Source organism: Lepisosteus oculatus, chromosome 29, assembly GCF_040954835.1.
Source record: "Lepisosteus oculatus isolate fLepOcu1 chromosome 29, fLepOcu1.hap2, whole genome shotgun sequence".
NCBI lineage: Eukaryota > Metazoa > Chordata > Actinopteri > Semionotiformes > Lepisosteidae > Lepisosteus > Lepisosteus oculatus.
The window spans coordinates 5738208-5757043 of record NC_090724.1 but is presented as its reverse complement, the minus strand read 5'-3'; the positions used below and the strand labels follow the sequence as shown (position 1 = coordinate 5757043).

The window sequence follows — 18836 nt, the reverse complement described above, 5'->3', positions numbered from 1 at the left end:
TTCCGTCTTGCTCCTGATTTGAGATTAAAGATTAAGAATAAGGTGGAGTTCCCCCCATTCACTTCCTGTGAGAATCAGCTACATAGTCATTTTGCAGAACTCATTTTCATTCTAATTAAACGTCCTATTCTCTCCGAGCCAGTACAAACATGTGAAGGATTATAAAACAAGAAGAGGCCATTCTAGCCCGCTGGTAGCCTGATCACTCCGGCTATGAAAGCAACAAACACATCTGGTCTTGATTTTTACAGCTTGGTTTTTTTTTATTTCTTCCAGTTTGTTCTTTCGTTATATCACGCTCACACTGACACGGAACCGTGTGTGACTAAGAACAAGTAAAGTGTCTGTTGAGGACTTTATTTATTGATTCAGCCCCTGTGTATTTTATTAGACTTCTTATGAAAAGAATTATAAACAGTCTTTTTTAAAAAAAATGCAGAAGCCAGTCGCCTTAACGCTGGTTTTCGGATCAAAGCCATGATGTCTGGAAGATTAAGACTCCTAAATATAGAAAGTATTGGGACTCATTGCAGAAATTAAAATGTTTTTAGTTATGCAATTTCAGTCTCTTGGCCGTGAAGGACTCCGACATGCCCTATCACACAACCCAAGCCAGTGGTTCGGTAAGCAAATTCTGAACAGAACAGAGGACCCACTAGAGTTCCAACATCCATCTAATATGAATTCAATAACAGAACGTTTGTTGTTGTTTTATTTTGTTTTGGATCAGAGCCCCAACACATTGCTCCTAGTGGATGATTAAGCTTAGACTGAATGGAAAGGAGAAAATCTACAAGTCCTCTCCCGTTAATATCGCACACTATTTAATTTTGGACACCTGAAGAAGACTCCACAGCCGAATCGTTGAAGAGAGAAGAAAAGAAACACAAACATGGAATAAACCCGTACATGCTGAGACCGCTCCCTACTTGAAATAATTAAAAAAATACCCTTCTCCTACAGAATACGGAAAATCGGAAGGGGGCGCTTTCTTTCCGTCTCAGAGATGTTCTAAAACTGGACCGGAGCTCTGAAAATAGCCCCTGTGAGTTTATATTAACGGCAAATACCTTTGCAGAAAAGCAGAGAGGGGCGCGCTGGGAGTTTGGGAAGGCGGTGCTGTCGCCGGCCTGGTACTGAAAGTGCAGTATTGGAAATCCATACCAAGACTGTGAGTGAGTGTTGGGGCTGGTGACAACAGGACGCCCCCTGGTTTATAACACACTGCTAGCGCTCCAACAAGGTATACCTCTCAAGCTCTTGGGGAAGAGGCTGCCTTAGACGTCGAAGGGGAGCCGGCCTGTCTACGGAATCAAGCGCGCAGCCGAGGTCTTTGAGACCAATTTAAATGCTGTTGTTTTAAAAACATCCAATTAACCTCCGAATTTAGACATTGATTAAAAAAAAAAAAGCCACATCGCAAACTGACCACAAGGGGGCAATGTTTGGCTGTTAATCAGAAGCGCCCCGTGTACGTTTCTGTTGAAATAACAATCCAACCAGCTAGGTACTTCTCTGCTTCAGTGTGTCGCTGAGGCAGAAAGAACTGATAACCAGGTGTGTTCGTTTTTCTTACTAACTGAATCCTTTGATGAGGTTTATCGACATTAACGGTTTACGGTGCGGTAGGCGGACAAATGCAGACGCACCGTAACACGGTAACAAACCCGACCACAGACGTGTCGGTGACGCGGAAATGAATGCATTGCTCAGAGTGACGGTGCCGCTCGGTGACTCAGCCCACCTGTTACTGGGCTGCACCAGAACCTGACCCCAGCGCTCAGAAGGGGTGACGGGTTACAGAGTCGGTCAGTAACCCGATAGCACGTGGTGACGTGCAGATCGCACTCCCCTGCTCCACCTGCCAGCAGGAATACTGGGCTCAGTATAATAAATAGGTCACTGGCACTTTACCTACAAATTGTCCTGACAAAAGGAGGAGCAGAAGAAAGTAATAATAATAATAATAATAATAATAATAATAATAATAATAATAATAATTCCTCACACGTATAGAGCGCTTTACAGGTCATGGGGATCCCCTCCACCACCACCAGTGTGTACCCCCGCCTGGATGATCAGACAGCAGCCAGAGTGCGCAGTACGCTCCCCACACCCCAGCTCCCAGTGGGGGGGGGAGAATGAAGCCAGTTCAGAGAGGGGGGTTATTAGGAGGTCATTGTTGTTGTGCAATAACAAGGTCACGTGTGAGATCAATGGATAACTCTTACAGTAATAACTGCACTTTTTCCTTGGTGCGGACCTACTCTTTATGTAGGTAAGTACAAATACTATCGATTCTCCTACTAATACAAGAACTAATGTGTACAATACTACTTTCACTAGTAATGCACAATCCTACGAATGTGTGCAATACTACCACTGCTGTTTCCATTAATAATAACGTGCGCATTGTTATTTGATGTGTTTGGACATCATAATAAATCATGTCGTTTTCTTCAGCTTCAGCGGAAAACCATCCGTATAGATCCCCACGTCCCCCTCCGCATGGCAAACAGGTGCCCGGCCCCGTGCTCTTATCCAAGTCGGGTTTTGCAACGATCTGGACTTCTGCTGGAAACATTCCTTGAAGCCGGCTAACGCGGGAGAGAGAAGAGACACGCTGGGACAGAGGCGTGACCCCGCTTATTCGAATCTGCAGCGAGGCCGAAACCGATAACGCGGCTGCTGGCTGCCAAGCCTCACGGAGAGCCAAATATGGCCAGGAAACCGGGCTATTTTAACTCGGGCATCCCGTGACTCTTTTCCGCCCGTCTCCCTGGTCGAACCGCCCCTCTGTCAGTCTATAAGTGGAGCAGAGCTCCGTCTCGACAGCCGCACAAGACCCTGATCCGCGAGCTGAATTCTAATTACAAAGTAGTAGCCTAAACAGTAAGTATAAACGCTGTGTTGAAAGAGCTGAACTTGTTGGAGGACAAAAGAAACTAAAATAAATAAACCAAACACCGTGTCAAAAATGGTATTTGCACCAATGGTCACAATGTCTATGTGGCACAGACTGCCTAATGACTTGGTTAAAATATTTACTGTGTACATGTGCTTTGTTTCTAAAACAATGTTCCTGGTTGCTCCAGGAATCCCCGGTGTTTAATAAAACTGTGAAAATAATGGAATTGTCTTAAGTGGTTGTTCATATATAGGTTTCTAGCGTATTATTCTCTGCTGCTTAAAAATATATATTTCATTTCACTAATCTAGGTGTGCAACGCGGCCCTTTGCTGCCACTTGTGTGATTAAACGAGAGAGACGGTGTTTACTGGGGTTCCAACATCAAAGCCCTACAAGGAATTGTGTGCGTGTCCGTTTCCACCTTATATCCGATGCGTCGTAGAGAACGGAGACTTAACGTGACTTAAGGAGACGCTGGTGACTTTTTTCCCCCTGATGGTCTCCAGAGGGTCACTTGTTTTTACTCTCTTCGCCTTGGGAAATGTGCTGTCTAGTAAAGCACCAGCCGATACAGCTTGGTTTAATGCGCGATACCGTCTCCAAGTTGGACTTGGAAAACGATCTCACAAAGACCGTCCCTTTCAGGTGTTTGCGGGGCGTAGTTTAACACACTGACTTGCAGGAAGATACAGGAAGAGGAAAAAAACCCGTCGTCTTTTTTCTCCCCCCCAGACCAAACTGGATGCTACACGGGACAGACACGCTTCTTTCACAGATGCTTTTAAATGGCCAAAAAGCCACTACATTGTGCCGTATTCATGTAATCTGCGACCGCTGCTTTTTAGACAATAGGGCACTGAAATACCCTCGTTATGGCTCGTTATGTTTTTCACCTGCTGCTAAGAAGGGCGGATATTTCTCCCTCCGAAAAGACCAGTCAGAAGCTCTGGTCCTGCGACCTTGACTGTTTTTCACAGATAAATTCTTATCGGTCTTTGTTCAAAGCGAAATGGACTAACACCTCTTGTGGGATAGATTAATTCAGACTCCGACACTGTGGTACACGTGACGCCCGGCTCTCGTGTTGCCAGCACTCCCTGAGATAACCGACCCCTCTCCCCCACTCTCACTCTCCCTCCCGTTTGACCTTTAAAAGCCAAGCGTGACGCTTTGCAGTTCACGCAGAGATGTTAAATCAGCGTTTACTCACCGATATCTGATCCCACGCCATTCGGGCAGAAAAGAGGAGAAGTCCTGTTAGACCCATTCTCCAGGATGGTGCCTGAGATGTCTTGAATAAATAGTTCCTATACCACTCTATCGAATATACACGTACACACAACACCATGAACCTCCAAATCAATAGCACTATCTCCACAATAAGCAAGCTACGCGGAAACCAGTTGCACAACCATTATGACCAGAAACAGGCAAACACCAACGTCGCCTGTAGATTTAAAATGTGCTGAATTAATGACGATACGGAGTACTGTAGGTGATGCAGTATGCAAACCTTTATCGTAGATGCTGCTGTTTTTAAAATAGCGGGGGTTTGGGATTCCATTAAATAAGCCAATTAACTGAATAATACTAATGATTCAGTAATAGCTAAAATGTAGTGAGATGGGGTTGGACATGACGAGGAGTGTTGCGCGAGATTACTCAATAACTTGCCCTCTGATTAAAAATAACATTTTTAATGATAAAGCGTTAATATTATGAAAATAACTGCAAAATAGTAAGAATGCCGTCTACTTGCAGCATGCGATGTATCTCGTAAATCAAAATAAGGGGATCGGCGCATTATTTGGAAAGCACTATGTTTATATAGCACCCTTCCTCACACCTGAAGAAGACGTCACAGCCGAAGCGTTGCGTTTTCACTCTTCTGTTTTCAGCATAGAATAAACCTATTGCTCGTTCCTTTGCTGCGTATATATAGTTTGCATGCAATTCCATACTCGTGGAGGGTGAAGCGGTGACCTATACGTCAGCGATTGAGGAATTCCCGAGGCCTGCTGAGCGCAGGCAGGCGGGGGGGTCAGGCAGCAGTTACACCGGGCGCCGTTATGACCAAGGCCGCGTTGTGGCCGGTCCACAGGTGCGTGTGTGTTAAAGAAGTTGGGGTATTTACCTGCGCAGATTCTGCAAAGCCAACAGCTAAAGGTTTATTCCACGCCGAAAGCAAAAGAAACAACGTTTCGGCTGCAGCGCCTTCTTCATACCTGAACACACACCTGTTCCTCGTGTGTGTTAAGACCACATGGTAAAAAAAAACGGTCACACCTGGTTTTATGTCTCTGGATCACTGCTAAACTCAGCCCCTGGGGCAAAGCAATTAACAGTGACGAAACAGCAGGACTGCCTTATTGATTTAAAAAAAACGTGTCAAGAGTTTTGATATCTGACGTTGTTTTGCTTTACACCTGCTTTGGTTTCCCGGCTCCGGCGCTCACTTTGTTAGTGAGAAATCTGCTGTTTCTTGTGAGCAGTCAATGTGATACGGACCCTTTTTTTCTCCGAGAGAAGGGTTTACCTATACCTACGCCTTTCTTTTATGGTCGATATGTTTTTCTGAGTGAGTGCAGAGAATTACTGTACATGTAGGTCAAGAGCTTGAAAAGACCCGGTAATATTGCATAGCAAGTGAAAAAAAGGACTCTGTTGTGTCCTCTCAGATTGCAGTTGGCCTTATAAGGTGCAGACTGTCTGTGAAAGCGCTCAAATTAAATGGTATTATTATTAATACAAATATTAAAAGACCAAAGTTTTAACAGCTCGCGATGCAGTTACACGATGTGGCCGCTATGAGCGTCACGACACCACGTACAAGGAACAGAAAAGGAAACGCGATAAGTGCCTTTGGACCGCAAGAAATACGAGAGCAACAGTATTTCCAATCGATTGGACACCCTAGACTCCCGCACTGAAAGTCCGGCTTCAAAGTTAACCTTTCCTCCTCTTACTTTATTAACCAGTGGTGAACAAAAACCGAAACCAAAATAATTACATGGCTTTTTAGAAAGCAAGCCGACCTTCACCCTTGAAGCCTGTGGGGTCTGGCATATACAGTATATCATGATCAAGTTCCAGGCCTGTCAAAAATAATTTTTGCTTTCATTCCACAGATAGAGTTATCTAAGTCTCAGAGTAGGCTTTCACTTAACCCCTCGCTAACCTAAGGTTTTCTGCTCCTCCTAGGTTTTTGGGATCCTAAGGGCTAGATAAAGCCCGCAAAGGCCAACTGAATGCTGTCCCGTGACGACCACCTGAAAAACACAGTTTTAAGTGGTAACTCCACATTGTGCATGCATTTTTATTAGCCAGGATTAAGTATAAGTAAGTACAGATATGTGTGATTACTTATAATTTAAGTGGTTCAGGTGGGGAGTTGCGTCAGCATGCATACGCTGCAAAGGAACAAGTAAGAGGTTTATTCCACACTGAAAAGAGAAGACAGAACACACAATGTTTTGGCTGTGAAGCCTTCTTCAGGTGTGAGGTGGTCTCACACCTGAAGGTGGTCTTGCACCTGAAGAAGGCTTCACAGCTGAAACGTTGTGTTCTCTCTCTCCTCTTTTCAGCAGGGAATAAACCTATTACTTGTTCCTTATATTTTAATGCTTTTCTGGGAAAATGGACCCCTCTATCGCACTGCAGCAGACTTACATCACCCCGAGGGTTATATTGTGAGAAGAGGCCACCAGCCCCCATGTCTCCCCCCTCCCTGTTCCAGACTGAGAGGGGAGACTCCCACTCTCTGACCAGTGTGAGCACAGCTTTGGAAATTTCTAATTTAAAACGTTAAACCCTTTTTTTTGGCAAAAATAAATTTGATCACAGCACTGATTTATCAGATGAAATTATCTTTTTTTTTGTTAGAGCCTTGATACCGAGTTTAGCATCGTTCCATCCCTACCTTCATTGTTCACACACGGTGTTCTCCCCTCTTCCTAGATCGTGAGCTATTGTGCTACCCTTGGGGCCCTGCAAGCTCATTTACAAATACACCTCTTACCTCACTTCATTACCCTCCTTCACACAGGTGACTGGCTGCACAGAGCAGCAACACCAGTCAACAGGAGCGTTACCATGTCCAGCCCCACGCAATTTGTGGGTGTGATCTTTGTCGTCGTACAGGAGAGGAATTCTTAGAACTGTTGAATTAAAGTGCAACCACAAACAGAGAAATGGATGACAGAAGAGATGAGGAAACACTTACTTTCCAGCTTGGCTAAATAAAATGAATTCATTAAAGGAATCGAACGGGCATTTTTCATAAGCCAGCCACGCATTTCATTCAGGAAAATGAGCCAGTGGGGAGCAACATGCAGTGCTTCTGCTTTAATGTAAGTATGAAAAATTGCAGTAAGTGTAGACAGGTTTATACGGGGTTCATAGCAAACCTAAGAGTTGTTCTAAAATTGCTTTCGTGTTTGAGCTGGCAGCATTTCTGGAATCGCAGTTGGGTGTAGTTTAAAGAGCAGCCTGTTTCATGGTGTTTTCCAGCGACTGGAGCTGTGCTGTGTCTGTTGGGATCTTCAAGGGTATCGTTAGTGTAGCAGTTAGAGAAGACAGGAGGGGGGGTCTGTGAGAAAGCTGGCCAAGTTGCCAGGGTGCACAGACGCACGCAGACCTCTCAAATTCAGCCCCTGCAGCTCAGTGCCTCTCCAAGACCACTGGCAAAGGGCCCTTGACCTATTTTGTCCCGTGTGAGAAAATGCTCAGGAGACTCCCGCCAGCCTGCTGATGTCCCTTCGTCTGGCCAGTTATCATTGCGAGACGAGAGGTACCTGCTGCTCACCGTGGTGTTGAAGCATTTGTGGCCACTGCCAAGAACTGGAAAGAAAAAACAGCAACCTGATGCTTGAAACTGGATGATTCAATTATCATCAAGTGATGAATGCTTGAAAACAAGCCTTCGGGTGTAGATGTTTTGCAGAATCGTACCAAAAGCAGAGCACAATATTAAACAACACAGAAGCTCCAAGAAACTGATGTAAGAGAGGGGCAGAGAAGTAATGGAAAACCACACTTTCACCCATGACACCTAATTAATAGGTAATGAGCTACCTTTTAGCTGCTCAGCTTTGTTGTGCAACCACTTATGACTATTTTATTTTCTGAACATAAGCAATATTAATATTCTGAACATAAGCATATAATAACAGCAGAGAGTGAGCTGTGTATTGCCCAGATGAGAAGCGCAGGTGTCTGTCATGTGTGGGCCTGCCTGGGCACCCATCGCTGAAGGAAAGGATCCTGGTGATCCCCAAAAAAGGGAAGATAGAGACGTGTGTTTGTTTTTTTTCCCCCTGTCTTTTTCCATTGCTGCTCCCTGTTGACACGACGGAGGGATTCTTTGATAAGGGGTCAAGCCCCGACCTTTCCCCTGCTTCTGCTGTTCAGACAGGCTGGGTAGCGTGACCGCAGGTGATCAAGAGGGAGGGGTGGGGCGGGGGCAGGGCTGGAGGGTGGCGGGCAGCATGCCAGTGACTGAGGAGGAGAGAATATAGCCTTCTTTATAAAGGCCTATATATACTCTCCTGACACTGCAAGCATTTGGGCTAAATATAGAACACAGTCCCCCAGCCAGCCTGCATCTGAAAGTACTCTCGGCCTTTCAGCAGCGTGTATAGGAGGGGGCTGAGCTAGGGGAAATTGCAGAGTGCAGCTGTGTGTTAAAAGAATCTTACATGATGATCAGGGGTAGGGCTTGCAGGTGTAGATGGACACCAGGTATTGGTGCCTAAAAGACCCTGGTAAAGAGTTGCTTTGGAGATCAGACAAAGGCACGTTTGGACGTGACTGGGCTCATGACATTAACCATTACAGCACAGTGACGGAGATCAGGTGCCTGCGCTATGCCAAGCAAGTGTTACATAATCTGTACATTTTATTACAGTTTGTCCTGCTCCATGGTGGAGAGGACTTAACTGTCCTGCTCCTGTGCCACGCGGACGTGCTTGTGGAAAACTCCGTCCGTGGCGGTGGACTTGGAGGAGCTCCACAGAAGGGATGTGGATCTTCTGGGTGGCCAGCCTGTGGAAGCACTTCCTGTTCAGCAGTAATTGGAGTGCCACCTGCGGGGTGCATCTTGTGATCACAGGCCTTCGCCTCCCGTCTAAATTTTCCCCGGCCTGCCTGCATCTGAAAGCACTCTCTGCCTTTCAGCAGCGTGTCAAGGAGGGGGCTGAGCTAAGGGGGTGTACGCTGGAAATCGCAGAGCTCAGCTGTGTTATATGTTACATGACGATCAGGGGTAGATTGGGAAGGTCTAAAGTTGCTAAACTTCACACTTTAAAGCTGCCTAAAGACACTGTGACCTTTAACATGGAGCACCTCAGGCCAGTACACAATGTGGCACTAGAATTTAAAAGCTATTTGCAAAGGGGCACATGATTGCCCAGGTAATAAAATTAAAATTAGTGGAGGAACAGCTGGGGATGAGAGAGAGGTGGCTGGTATGGACTGGACAGGGGAACATGAGATTAGGAGAGCAGGTTGTGTCAAGCGTCACTTTTTATTTTTCATTTTGCTTTTCCAGTTTTCAAAAGCAAAACTAAACATCCGCAAGCTTAGCCTTTTTTTTTCCTATGGGTGCACTGAATTGTTTAAAATGAGAAAGACGAGGAACTCAAGCACACTACAATAGGCAAAACCCACATAGTATTACAGAAAAACATATGGTCAAAGACATTGATCTGAGCATTAAAATCCCAGAATTATTTGGACTGCCTACTTACTACTTAAAAGGGTGTTCCCATTTTAACTTGACTGTCCATTAATCTGACTTCTTAATAATATATGCAGCAACGATAATTCCAATGACTCAATCCAGACCACCAGTCTTATTTTTCATGTTTTGTCCGATTCCCCCCCACCCAAAAAAAACCTAATAGGACAAGTATAGAAGTGACTTTTTTCTTGCTGCATGAAAAGCTTTCCGTTCTGAAACTTTCCAAGAATTCCAAAAAGGCTTTTCAGAGTTTCAGAGGCTGTTGTGATGAGATTCGAATCTCAGAACCTCCGATTCCCGCGATGAAGCGAGCACGTGCTGGCACCCATCTGGAATGCCTGAATCAGGTATCGCCGGAATGGAATCGCTGGTGTAATGTTGTACGGATTAAGACCTTCCCTGGCAACATTACACAACTGTCACCACATTATCCTTCAGTTCTCCATTCCCAAGCAGACATTTCTGCTGCTCCACCCCCTCATGTGTTCTATAAGACAAGCGTGGAGCCAGTGGGATGGTGTAGTGGCCTGTGAGTGTGTCCCAGAGATTGTGCTATATTGCTGTTATTGCCTGGAGGAATGTATTGCTGGTCAATGAGGGCTGGGAACTTCAATCTGTGGTCCTGTTCTAAGGCAACTGCTTAAAAATGGAATCTGGTTGACTACAGCCAAAGGCGACAGAAATGATCTTGCAGGAGAGAGAAAGTCGAAGACGCTGCTGTAATCAGGCTGCCACTACACTGCTTTACCCTTTTGAATGTGCTTGCAGGACAATGTTGGGGTTCAGCAGTACAAAAAATAGCACACTTGCCCAGCATAGGAAAGAGAAGATATGGGGTTATGCGTCTTTTATTTTTGGTGCAAACCAAAGAGTTAACAGGGGTATAGTATAAATAATTGATTTCAAGACAGCGGACGGTTTTGGTGCCGAGAAGATTCTAGCCAATGAGGTGTCTCAATTCCAGGGGCCTCAGTGGAACATACCCATCACGCCTCAGAGCATGTGACCGGAGCCACAGCAGAGAGAGCACGCAGCGTCAGCAGGCTTTATCAGAGCTGACAAACCCCTGGTGCACCAGGCGCAGCTGGGCTCGCCGTGTTAATGCCATTCCCGAAATTACTGACACGTCGGGCTTGGAGACAACAAAGCTGTTAAGGTCCGGGCATCCCAGATGAAAGGCAGGCTCACCACTGACACTTATCGGGGCGTGTCGCCCTCACAAGAAAGGAAAAGATCTCCGCAAAAGGGACACAACATTTTGGATGTGGATCCTTCTTCAGGTGTTCAATAGGAAATAGGAAAAACATGAGGGTGAGCTGTGTCCTGTACTTCACCTGCTGGAGTTAATTTCTGCTGCACTGAATGATACTTATGCCCATGAAGGCAGAGAAGGGGATATTCTAGCAGCTAAGCAAGCCTTGCTCAGGTTTCAGCTATGGTGGCACGGCCCCCTGACCCCATCTTGGCTCAGGTGCTCGTCTGTGGCCCGTGTTCCTGTGTGCCTGTGGAGGCATTTGCACCTCCCCGCCCTGAGCAGACGTTCACACGCGCCAAAGAGCGTGTGGAAATCACATCAGCGTTCTGGCTTTGCTGGTGTGCAATCCTGGCCCGTCAGAGATGCCAATTAATTTTCCATTAGATCAGCCCTTGGGGTTAGAAAATAAACCTCAAGGTGCATGAAGATCCCGAAGGAAATCGTAGGTGTGGATGGCATACAAAAGTGCACATAGAAGTATTGAGTGGTTTAATGCTGACTGGAAAACTCATGGAAGCAGATGTGAAACGAACCAACAGAACACATGGTCTTTTTTTCAAGCAAACGCATCTTGTGTTATTTCAGACCAGCTACACTGAGCATTTATGTTCTCTGTTTTCACCTTTATGCATCTCATCCACATCACTACTAGAGTGACAACTCTCTCTGCTCAAAGCACTTGTTTCCATTCAGGTGCGTGCACATTAGCCAATTTAGACTAATTCTCTCCTATGCAGGTGGACAGGGGCTGGTGAGGAACCCTGTGAGGTATAAGCTTTGCATTCAACATGAATTACAAAACAAGTGCAGATTAAAATAATGTGCAAGAAAGCTGGCAGGCACAATGCACTTCACTGCCTGCAGCACCACACACACACACACAAACCTTGGGTTGCTGTGTGCCCAGTAACACAGAGAACAGCTTCTTGCTCCAAATGCTACCCGAGTAAATATTTATACCCTGGAGTGAAATTAATCTGCACTGTAGAACACATTTGTGGAGGGGAATCCACAACTGTAGGTCAGGCTGCTTGATCTATTTGCAATACCAGCAGGGACCTCAGGCTTAAAACCAAAGCTGGAAACTGGACTGAGCCCAAGTATAATGCAGTTGTGTCATGGTATCCAAAAAAAAAAATTCAATCCGGCCTTTTTTAATTTATGAGCTTTTAAAAACAGTAATTGAACTCTTCCAATCCTCCACCCCCCCATAAACAAACAACCTCACCCTCAGATTCCCTGTCTGTGGGACTCATGGTCAGCAGACAACACAACATGTGCTTTGGGGACGATTTCACCCAATCAGTAAGGGAGAGACTGGATCCCCATAGTCCAGCTCCTGGGAGAGAACACAGTGCTGACCTCCAAGTCTAACGGTGGTGGTGGTTGTGGGGGGTCATTAACCAGAGTGGACAGAAGGACAGTAACTATGTGGCTACCGGTTCTTTACCAGGAGGGACTTGTGCAGGATAAGGGGATTTGTTCCCCAACATGGAGGAAGATGAAACACTGCAGGCCTGAGGGATGAAGAGACCCCTGCGGGGGGGGGTCTCTGTGAGGGAGATATGGAACAGCTCCTGTGAACAATCGCACTTTAAGCAGCAAATAGGCACAACAGGGCATAAAGGTCTCCCACTCTATTTACTGCTATGGAAATAATGAATGTAAATGGTGAAGGACTTGTGAGGGCAGAGAGGAGGGGTTTTACACCCTCAATGACCAGAGGCTATTGGCTAGAGAATTGAAACCATTGTACTGCCTGCAGTGAACAGTGTATGAACTACAAAGCAATTTTAAAACAAAATTACCAACCTACATTTCCTTTAACAGTACAGCAAGATTGAATTGCATTGTAACCTCAAAGACAGCTGGAATAGGAGGCTTTTCCCCTTCATCTAGAAGGGAATTAGACTATTGTATACATCAGCTTGAACTGATAATGGTTAGTAGCCTCTTTAGAAGTTGGCATTTACTTTTCTTGGGATACAAGTTATATGCTCCGAAGACCAACTGTTTGAAATATGAGTATCCTTATTCTCTTTGCCAACATAAGCATTTGGCTAAAGAACAGGACTCCAGGCCAACAGTTCTAGTATTATTGCAGCAAACAAAGTGCCATTTAAAATTCAAAGGAACAAGTAACAGGTTTTTTCTATGCTGAAAAGAGAAGAAAAAAAAAAAAACAATGTTTCGGCTGTGGAGCCTTCTTCAGGTGTGAGTTGCCATTTAAGATTATCCTAGCTGACTTTGCAGTGTTAAGGTCACAATTTGGCAAGATGCCACCGCAAGACCCTTTCAGATCCTAAAGGAAAAAAAATAACCTATTATGGAAGATGGTTTTATATGAGGGTGAAGCATCACTATTTTACTTTAAGGAGACCACTTATAAAAGGTGGTGTTAAGGTGCTTAGCCACTCAGATGTGCATTTAGCTATTGGTGACCATGTGTATTAAAATTCAAGACCAGGACACAAATCTGGTTATGAAAGTTTTTAAATGTAGTGACAAACCTGTTTAAACAGAGAATGGCTCACATCGCAGGATCTACATTAGCAAGGTTCTGAAGAAAACATTTTGCACCTCAGCCGAGCTGCATGTTACCTTGGCACACATCTTATGGCAAGAAATGTAAGCAACAGGTTTTTAAAACTGATTCGATCACTACTTTATACAGAACAGTATAAAATACCAAAAATAAAATTGCCATCAACTTCTTAAAATAAGTTAAAGTTCCTTCATCCTATTTACAAAATCTTCCACAGGTAATCCAAAAAAAATTAAAAAAAAAGGATTAACAGCCTGAATACTATCCTAATGATGATTCTATTTACAATTCTGTACATGGGTCTTCAGAGCTGCAGTCTCCGCTGAAAAGAGAAAAGGAAAGCGTCAATGACTCAATCACATTCCACAGGATCTTAAAATAAGCTAAAAGGTCACAGCTCCTTACCTATAAACGATTTAGCAGCGTGTTCTGGATGTCTTCATACACCTGGTTATAGATCTCATCTTTGGACTTCAAACCATCAAGATATGCTGTAATAAAAAGATGACTGAATACCTGAAATGTGCCAAAAGCATATCTGTACTAATTGCACAGTGAATGCATAAGGCCTAGGATTGATCTTTTGGTCTATGCCAAGATTTGTAGGCAAGCAATTATGTTGCAAGTTCCTCAACTGGTTTTACTGCACACCCACTCATCCAATGTAAAGTCGCCACCTACCAACATCCACGTTTTTAGCCTCCATTTCTTTCCTGTGCTTCAAGTACATGGGCCACACGTGGCCATCAAACAGACCAGGGGGGTCGGGAACAGTGTATTTCCGTGTGCTGAAAAATAAAGAGAAGCCCTTAATCCTCTCGCTAGCTCTTGAAACACTCAAAACAGTGTTCCTTTGACTCAAAGTCAACTAAAGATTCCACAGTTGTTAATCTAGGGCAGAGATACAGTAGCCAGCAGGGCAAACAGCAGTTTATTTTAAGAGGTGAATAAAGGCATAGAAGCACAGCCTACCTTCTCCTCCTCTTGCACTCTTCATATGGAATGGCAATGTAGTAGCGCTTGTCATATACATCAAGCAAAGGCCTGCAGGGGGAAAAAAAAAAAAAAAAATCAATCCAGGACATCTACATCTACACAGAGTCACAATATTGCGATATTTTAAAACTGCACATTTGGACTTGCCTAATTTAGGAAGAGGATTAATGGAGTAATGTACAACTTTAAGCAGTTTTCTCTCAACTCAAAAAAAATCTCCACCTCTTTGGTTCCCCCGTCAAATATGTAGAGCTCAGAATATTACATCAGAGAAGCAGTGGGATCTTTCACCATCTGCCACGGTGACGAACAGAGCCCAGATAAGACAGCTGGAGAACATCATGTTAACCTTCTGTGACCCCAAACAGGTCAAAGCAAACCAGCACAACCTCTAGTGGCAACACCCTGCTTATCTCAAGCCCTGTGCTTCACTGCTCGGGGGTCCCCACACCTCAGCCCACTCAAAGCTTAGACCTTGCTTACCTTAGCCATTCACTATTGGCATCTCTTGCGATTCCTTAAGTAACTACCTGCCAACGTAGAAGGATCACAATCTCATTTTAACTAGGATAAGAATTCCCCTACAACTTCAGTGTATCTCTATAGCTATACGTGGAGACAGAGGCTCTCCAAACCACACACTGTGCAAGATGGGAACAAGCCACCCAGCCATACTGATGCCAATACCTTCAAGAAAGGGCAGTAGGAAAACCTTCGATTTGCCAAATGGGAGGACGCCATTCAGGCCTATCTAGCCCGGTGGCCACGCTTTGAGAAATGGGCCACTCTTGACAGCACAACAAAGGAGCCCTCTCCAGCTTCCCCACACCACACCGGTGCACGAGCTCACCTGTAGTTGTAGAGAAGGAAGCCTTCCACGATCAGGATGTGGACCTCCTTGTCAGGATCCGACTCCTCCGCCACAGGGGTCACACTCACCCCGTGAGAGCGGGCGAACTTCACCGGGTTCTCGCTCCACGCCTTGACAGTGCTCGTCATGGCCTCCATGTCTAGGGCTGTGATCACTACGGACAAAAGGGGACGGGGGGAGAAATACAGACAAGACTGTTACTCAAGGGAAACAAACCAATTTAAGAAATATGAAGATCAGATTCTACCATTAAAATGTAGAATGTAATTTGGTTTAATTATAAAAAGTTAAACATCTATACAAAAGCTTTATTGGTTTCCTACAGCAAAAACCAATCTTACCATCCCACTGTCTAAAGCCGTCCTCCCCGACTTCTATCTGATCTTGTGGCTGAAATAACAGTGACCAATAAAACAATGCTGCAAACTCAGGGTGAGCCATCGGGCAGATCGGATTACATCCTGAACTCTAGAAGCCAGACGCACACAGAAGGCAACTATAGGGACTACGTGGTCACAGGAGTACAAGGGGGAGAGATTACTATGTAGGCACCCGGGGGTTCTGTATAGACGGTCCAAGAATCACACAGGATCTTTGCAAGATGGAAGCAGCAGCACTGCATTCACAGGCAATCATCCAACTGGATGGAAGCAAAATTACCCCACCCCCACCCCCCACTGAGGCACTTAAGACTGCAGGAAAAAAAGCTTGCATGAATACATGTACCCACTAAATTGTGCACAGGCAGGTTTATGGCTTATCTGCTAAGCCTATACTCAAACCCCCAGGTGCTTCAGTCTGAAAATCTTCAGGTTCTACAGGAGCCCAAAACAGTTTTACGTGAAGTGGCACATTCACACGCAAGGAAGAGTTTAGTCCACAGAGCTTTTAACGTTATTTGCCGAGGTTAGAAATGCTATAGATTAGCAAGAGAAGTGCACAAGTTCATGGATATGAATGCTTTTTAAAAAGAGGATTGTTTGTGGAAACGCTATACTATGACCACCAGTGTGATGGCTGAAAACTAATCCGCACTTCTTTTGCAATCGCTAGCTCACAATGCGTCATTCAGCCATAGAATACCGAGCTCATATCAGATGTACAATTGATTCTGACCCAAGCATGCAAAAGAAAAGCCAAGTTATTATGCTACAAGTGCATGATTTGTTTTGCATGACTTATAAACATCTTCAATTAGAAGACAGTTAATCATGGGGGCAGTAACTTTGCTTCAGGATACTACCAAATTCACCTAGAAAAGCAACTGAATGCTCCCCCTTCCATTCCAGCAAACAGACCCCATACTCTTAAACAGCTTCTTAAAAAGTTACACAATTCACAAAACCAGACGTTACTGCACAAGTTAGAAAACTTATTTGGCACATTTTCAAACTGTAAATTTAAACACTTGTTTCTAGATCTGTAGCTGAATACTTACCTTGAAAAAGTCATCTTGATGTACCACGCAACAGTTTGGCAGTGCTTTGATAAGCTTATTCGTCAAAGTGGTTTTCCCACCATTGGTCACGCTAAATAGGAATTTTAAGCACATAGCAGAAGAGAATTAATACAGGGTTGCACACAGCAGAAAGAAAGCGACCTGTAGTTCTTACAAGCGGCTGGAAAAGCCGAGTTTATACCATCTGTAGCAAGAAGGCAATGGGGGAGGGGGGCAGTTTTGGCGCAATTCCCTAGACAGCCAGTCGTTGGAATAAATGTTTTAGCGCACCATTACAAGTCAACATAAAACTGAACTAACATAGTATTTGTAGAATTAGTCATGATCATATATTGCATACGCATTGGTATTCTGTAGCGTATTACCATATTGAAACTTCATAACGGCACTACTCATTTTAAACCTCCTGATTGCGTGGCGTATACATTGTAACGTGTCGCATTAATTCACCCTCATCTTATTATGATCCTGATTGTTATATTGCCTGATGTAACACAAGAAGTCGTAAAAATCGTCGTAACATTTACTAAAGATGAACTTTCATTAGGAGGACACGGCGATATGGGCACAAAGACATTCCATGTTCAGGTTTCCCGCCCTGGACACCAATACGACTCTCGAAAAACATCAAAACGCCTTAAAATGGTGGCGAATAACCCTGCGCAATCTCTAGCCATGTAAAAAAAAGAAAATCTTCGCCACATCCAAGTAAATTAGATTTTTCAGCCATTACGTCATTTTTAATGAGACCACAACCCTATTATGCACAATAGCAAAAAGGGACAAGGTTCAAATGGGGGGGGGGGGGGAATAAAATATATATCGTAATTGATCAAACGAACACACTGCTTAACGCTGAAACGGTTTATTTTTTAAATTCTTCTCGGTTGAGCCCGGCGACTGTCGGTCTCCTTCCGCTTCAGTGTGGCGGAGCGCGCGCTGCAGTTTAAATCTCCCGCTCGAACCGCTCCTGGAAGCACGCGCCGAGCCGTGTCTACGTGCCACACAGAGAGGCCACGCGCCCCGCAGCACAGCAGAGCAGCTACCAGCGTTATTATTAATTAGAATAATATTATTAGAATAAATAAGAAGTTTTTTTTGCTTTATACTCCGAGAAGTAAGAAATATTTGACCAGACCCCCTGCTCCCCACCTCTTATTTCTGGAAACTGCAGATACAATAAGTTTTAACTACACCTCACAAAAACGTAAGACATTAAATCTTAATTTAACATTTACTTCTTAAAAAAAGTTGTTTAAATTAAGGCGCCATTCCCGTCAAGGAGTCAGAAAGCTTACCGGTGTATTTTATAGTATGTTACTAGGACCGCCTTCCTCGACAGATCCTCCTGTACTGTACAGAGGTTTATTTAAGAACTAAAAAGTAGAATGTTTCGCCCTGCCCTGGACAACCCAATGAGAAAAGCTGGCCTGATCCGTATTTTTTGTTTAAGGTAGCTATGTTAATAACAGTTCTCTTTCAAATGAAGAAACGGTTGTACTTACCCGCCAATGCCTATAATGTATTTCATTTTGTCGATTAACTCGATCTTGGTCTTGTTAAACAGGTCAATGAAAATAGAAGGAAAATGAACCTCAGGATTTACAAACAGAGAACTAAGTTTTGAAGTTGTTTGCTCCCTTTTTTTCACCCCCTTTTTCTCGTCTTCCAGAGTACCCTCCTCTCTTTACTATTTCATTGATGAACTGGCCCGGCCTCTTCCCATTTAAACCTTCCCAGACCCCTACGTCATCACGCCACCTCCCCTCGTGCTCTGACGCGCCGCTCTTCTCCTCCGCGTGTCCTTTTTAACCGCAGCCAATCCCGGCCCTCCGAGCGGAAGGCCGGTCCAATCAGCGCAGGCGCCGCCGGCCCTAATTTGCATGCTGGCAGGAGGCCCACAGCGCGCACAGCTGTTGTCCCCCGTCTGTCAAGAGCGCGCACAGACTCTTAGCCTGAGCCCCCACCTGATCGATCAGAAACCCCCGAAATAGCAGTAGGATTTGGATAATAGGAACATTTACAGAAACGTAGAGTGTGTCACCTGAAGGGCCCATTTTT

General features: G+C 44.7%; 1 protein-coding gene and 1 long non-coding RNA gene across 3 annotated transcripts; one reads left to right on the top strand and one right to left on the bottom strand.

Moving 5' to 3' along the window:
* The first annotated feature begins 2111 nt into the window (after positions 1-2111).
* Positions 2112-3129, top strand: LOC107079654 (uncharacterized). Its single transcript, XR_001480589.2, has 2 exons — positions 2112-2278; positions 2464-3129. It is a non-coding gene; the product is annotated as an uncharacterized lncRNA (long non-coding RNA).
* A 10252-nt stretch (positions 3130-13381) lies between these two features.
* Positions 13382-18483, bottom strand: mibp (muscle-specific beta 1 integrin binding protein). 2 transcript variants are annotated; one of them, XM_006639837.3, is made up of 8 exons: positions 18281-18483; positions 16755-16845; positions 15658-15706; positions 15296-15470; positions 14422-14493; positions 14131-14237; positions 13855-13940; positions 13382-13771 (listed from the first exon to the last, which is right to left on the bottom strand). In XM_006639837.3, the coding sequence occupies exons 1-7, from the start codon at positions 18304-18306 to the stop codon at positions 13855-13857; spliced, it is 606 nt and encodes a 201-aa protein (XP_006639900.1). In that variant the 5' UTR covers positions 18307-18483; the 3' UTR covers positions 13382-13771. The 2 variants fall into 2 exon arrangements, with proteins under 2 accessions (XP_006639900.1, XP_069042201.1); XM_069186100.1 differs by lacking the exons at positions 15658-15706; positions 18281-18483.
* Between the last annotated feature and the right edge of the window lie 353 nt (positions 18484-18836).

What these genes read in the sequence shown, in the direction of transcription:
- mibp (XM_006639837.3), bottom strand. Translation starts at nt 18,306, where the DNA reads ATGAAATACATTATAGGCATTGGCGG. An exon ending in ATCAAGATGACTTTTTCAAG is followed by an intron (nt 15,707 to 16,754) that starts GTAAGTATTCAG and finishes CTGTTATTTCAG; the next exon opens with CCACAAGATCAGATAGAAGT. An exon ending in GGCTAAAAACGTGGATGTTG is followed by an intron (nt 13,941 to 14,130) that starts GTAGGTGGCGAC and finishes TTTTTATTACAG; the next exon opens with CATATCTTGATGGTTTGAAG.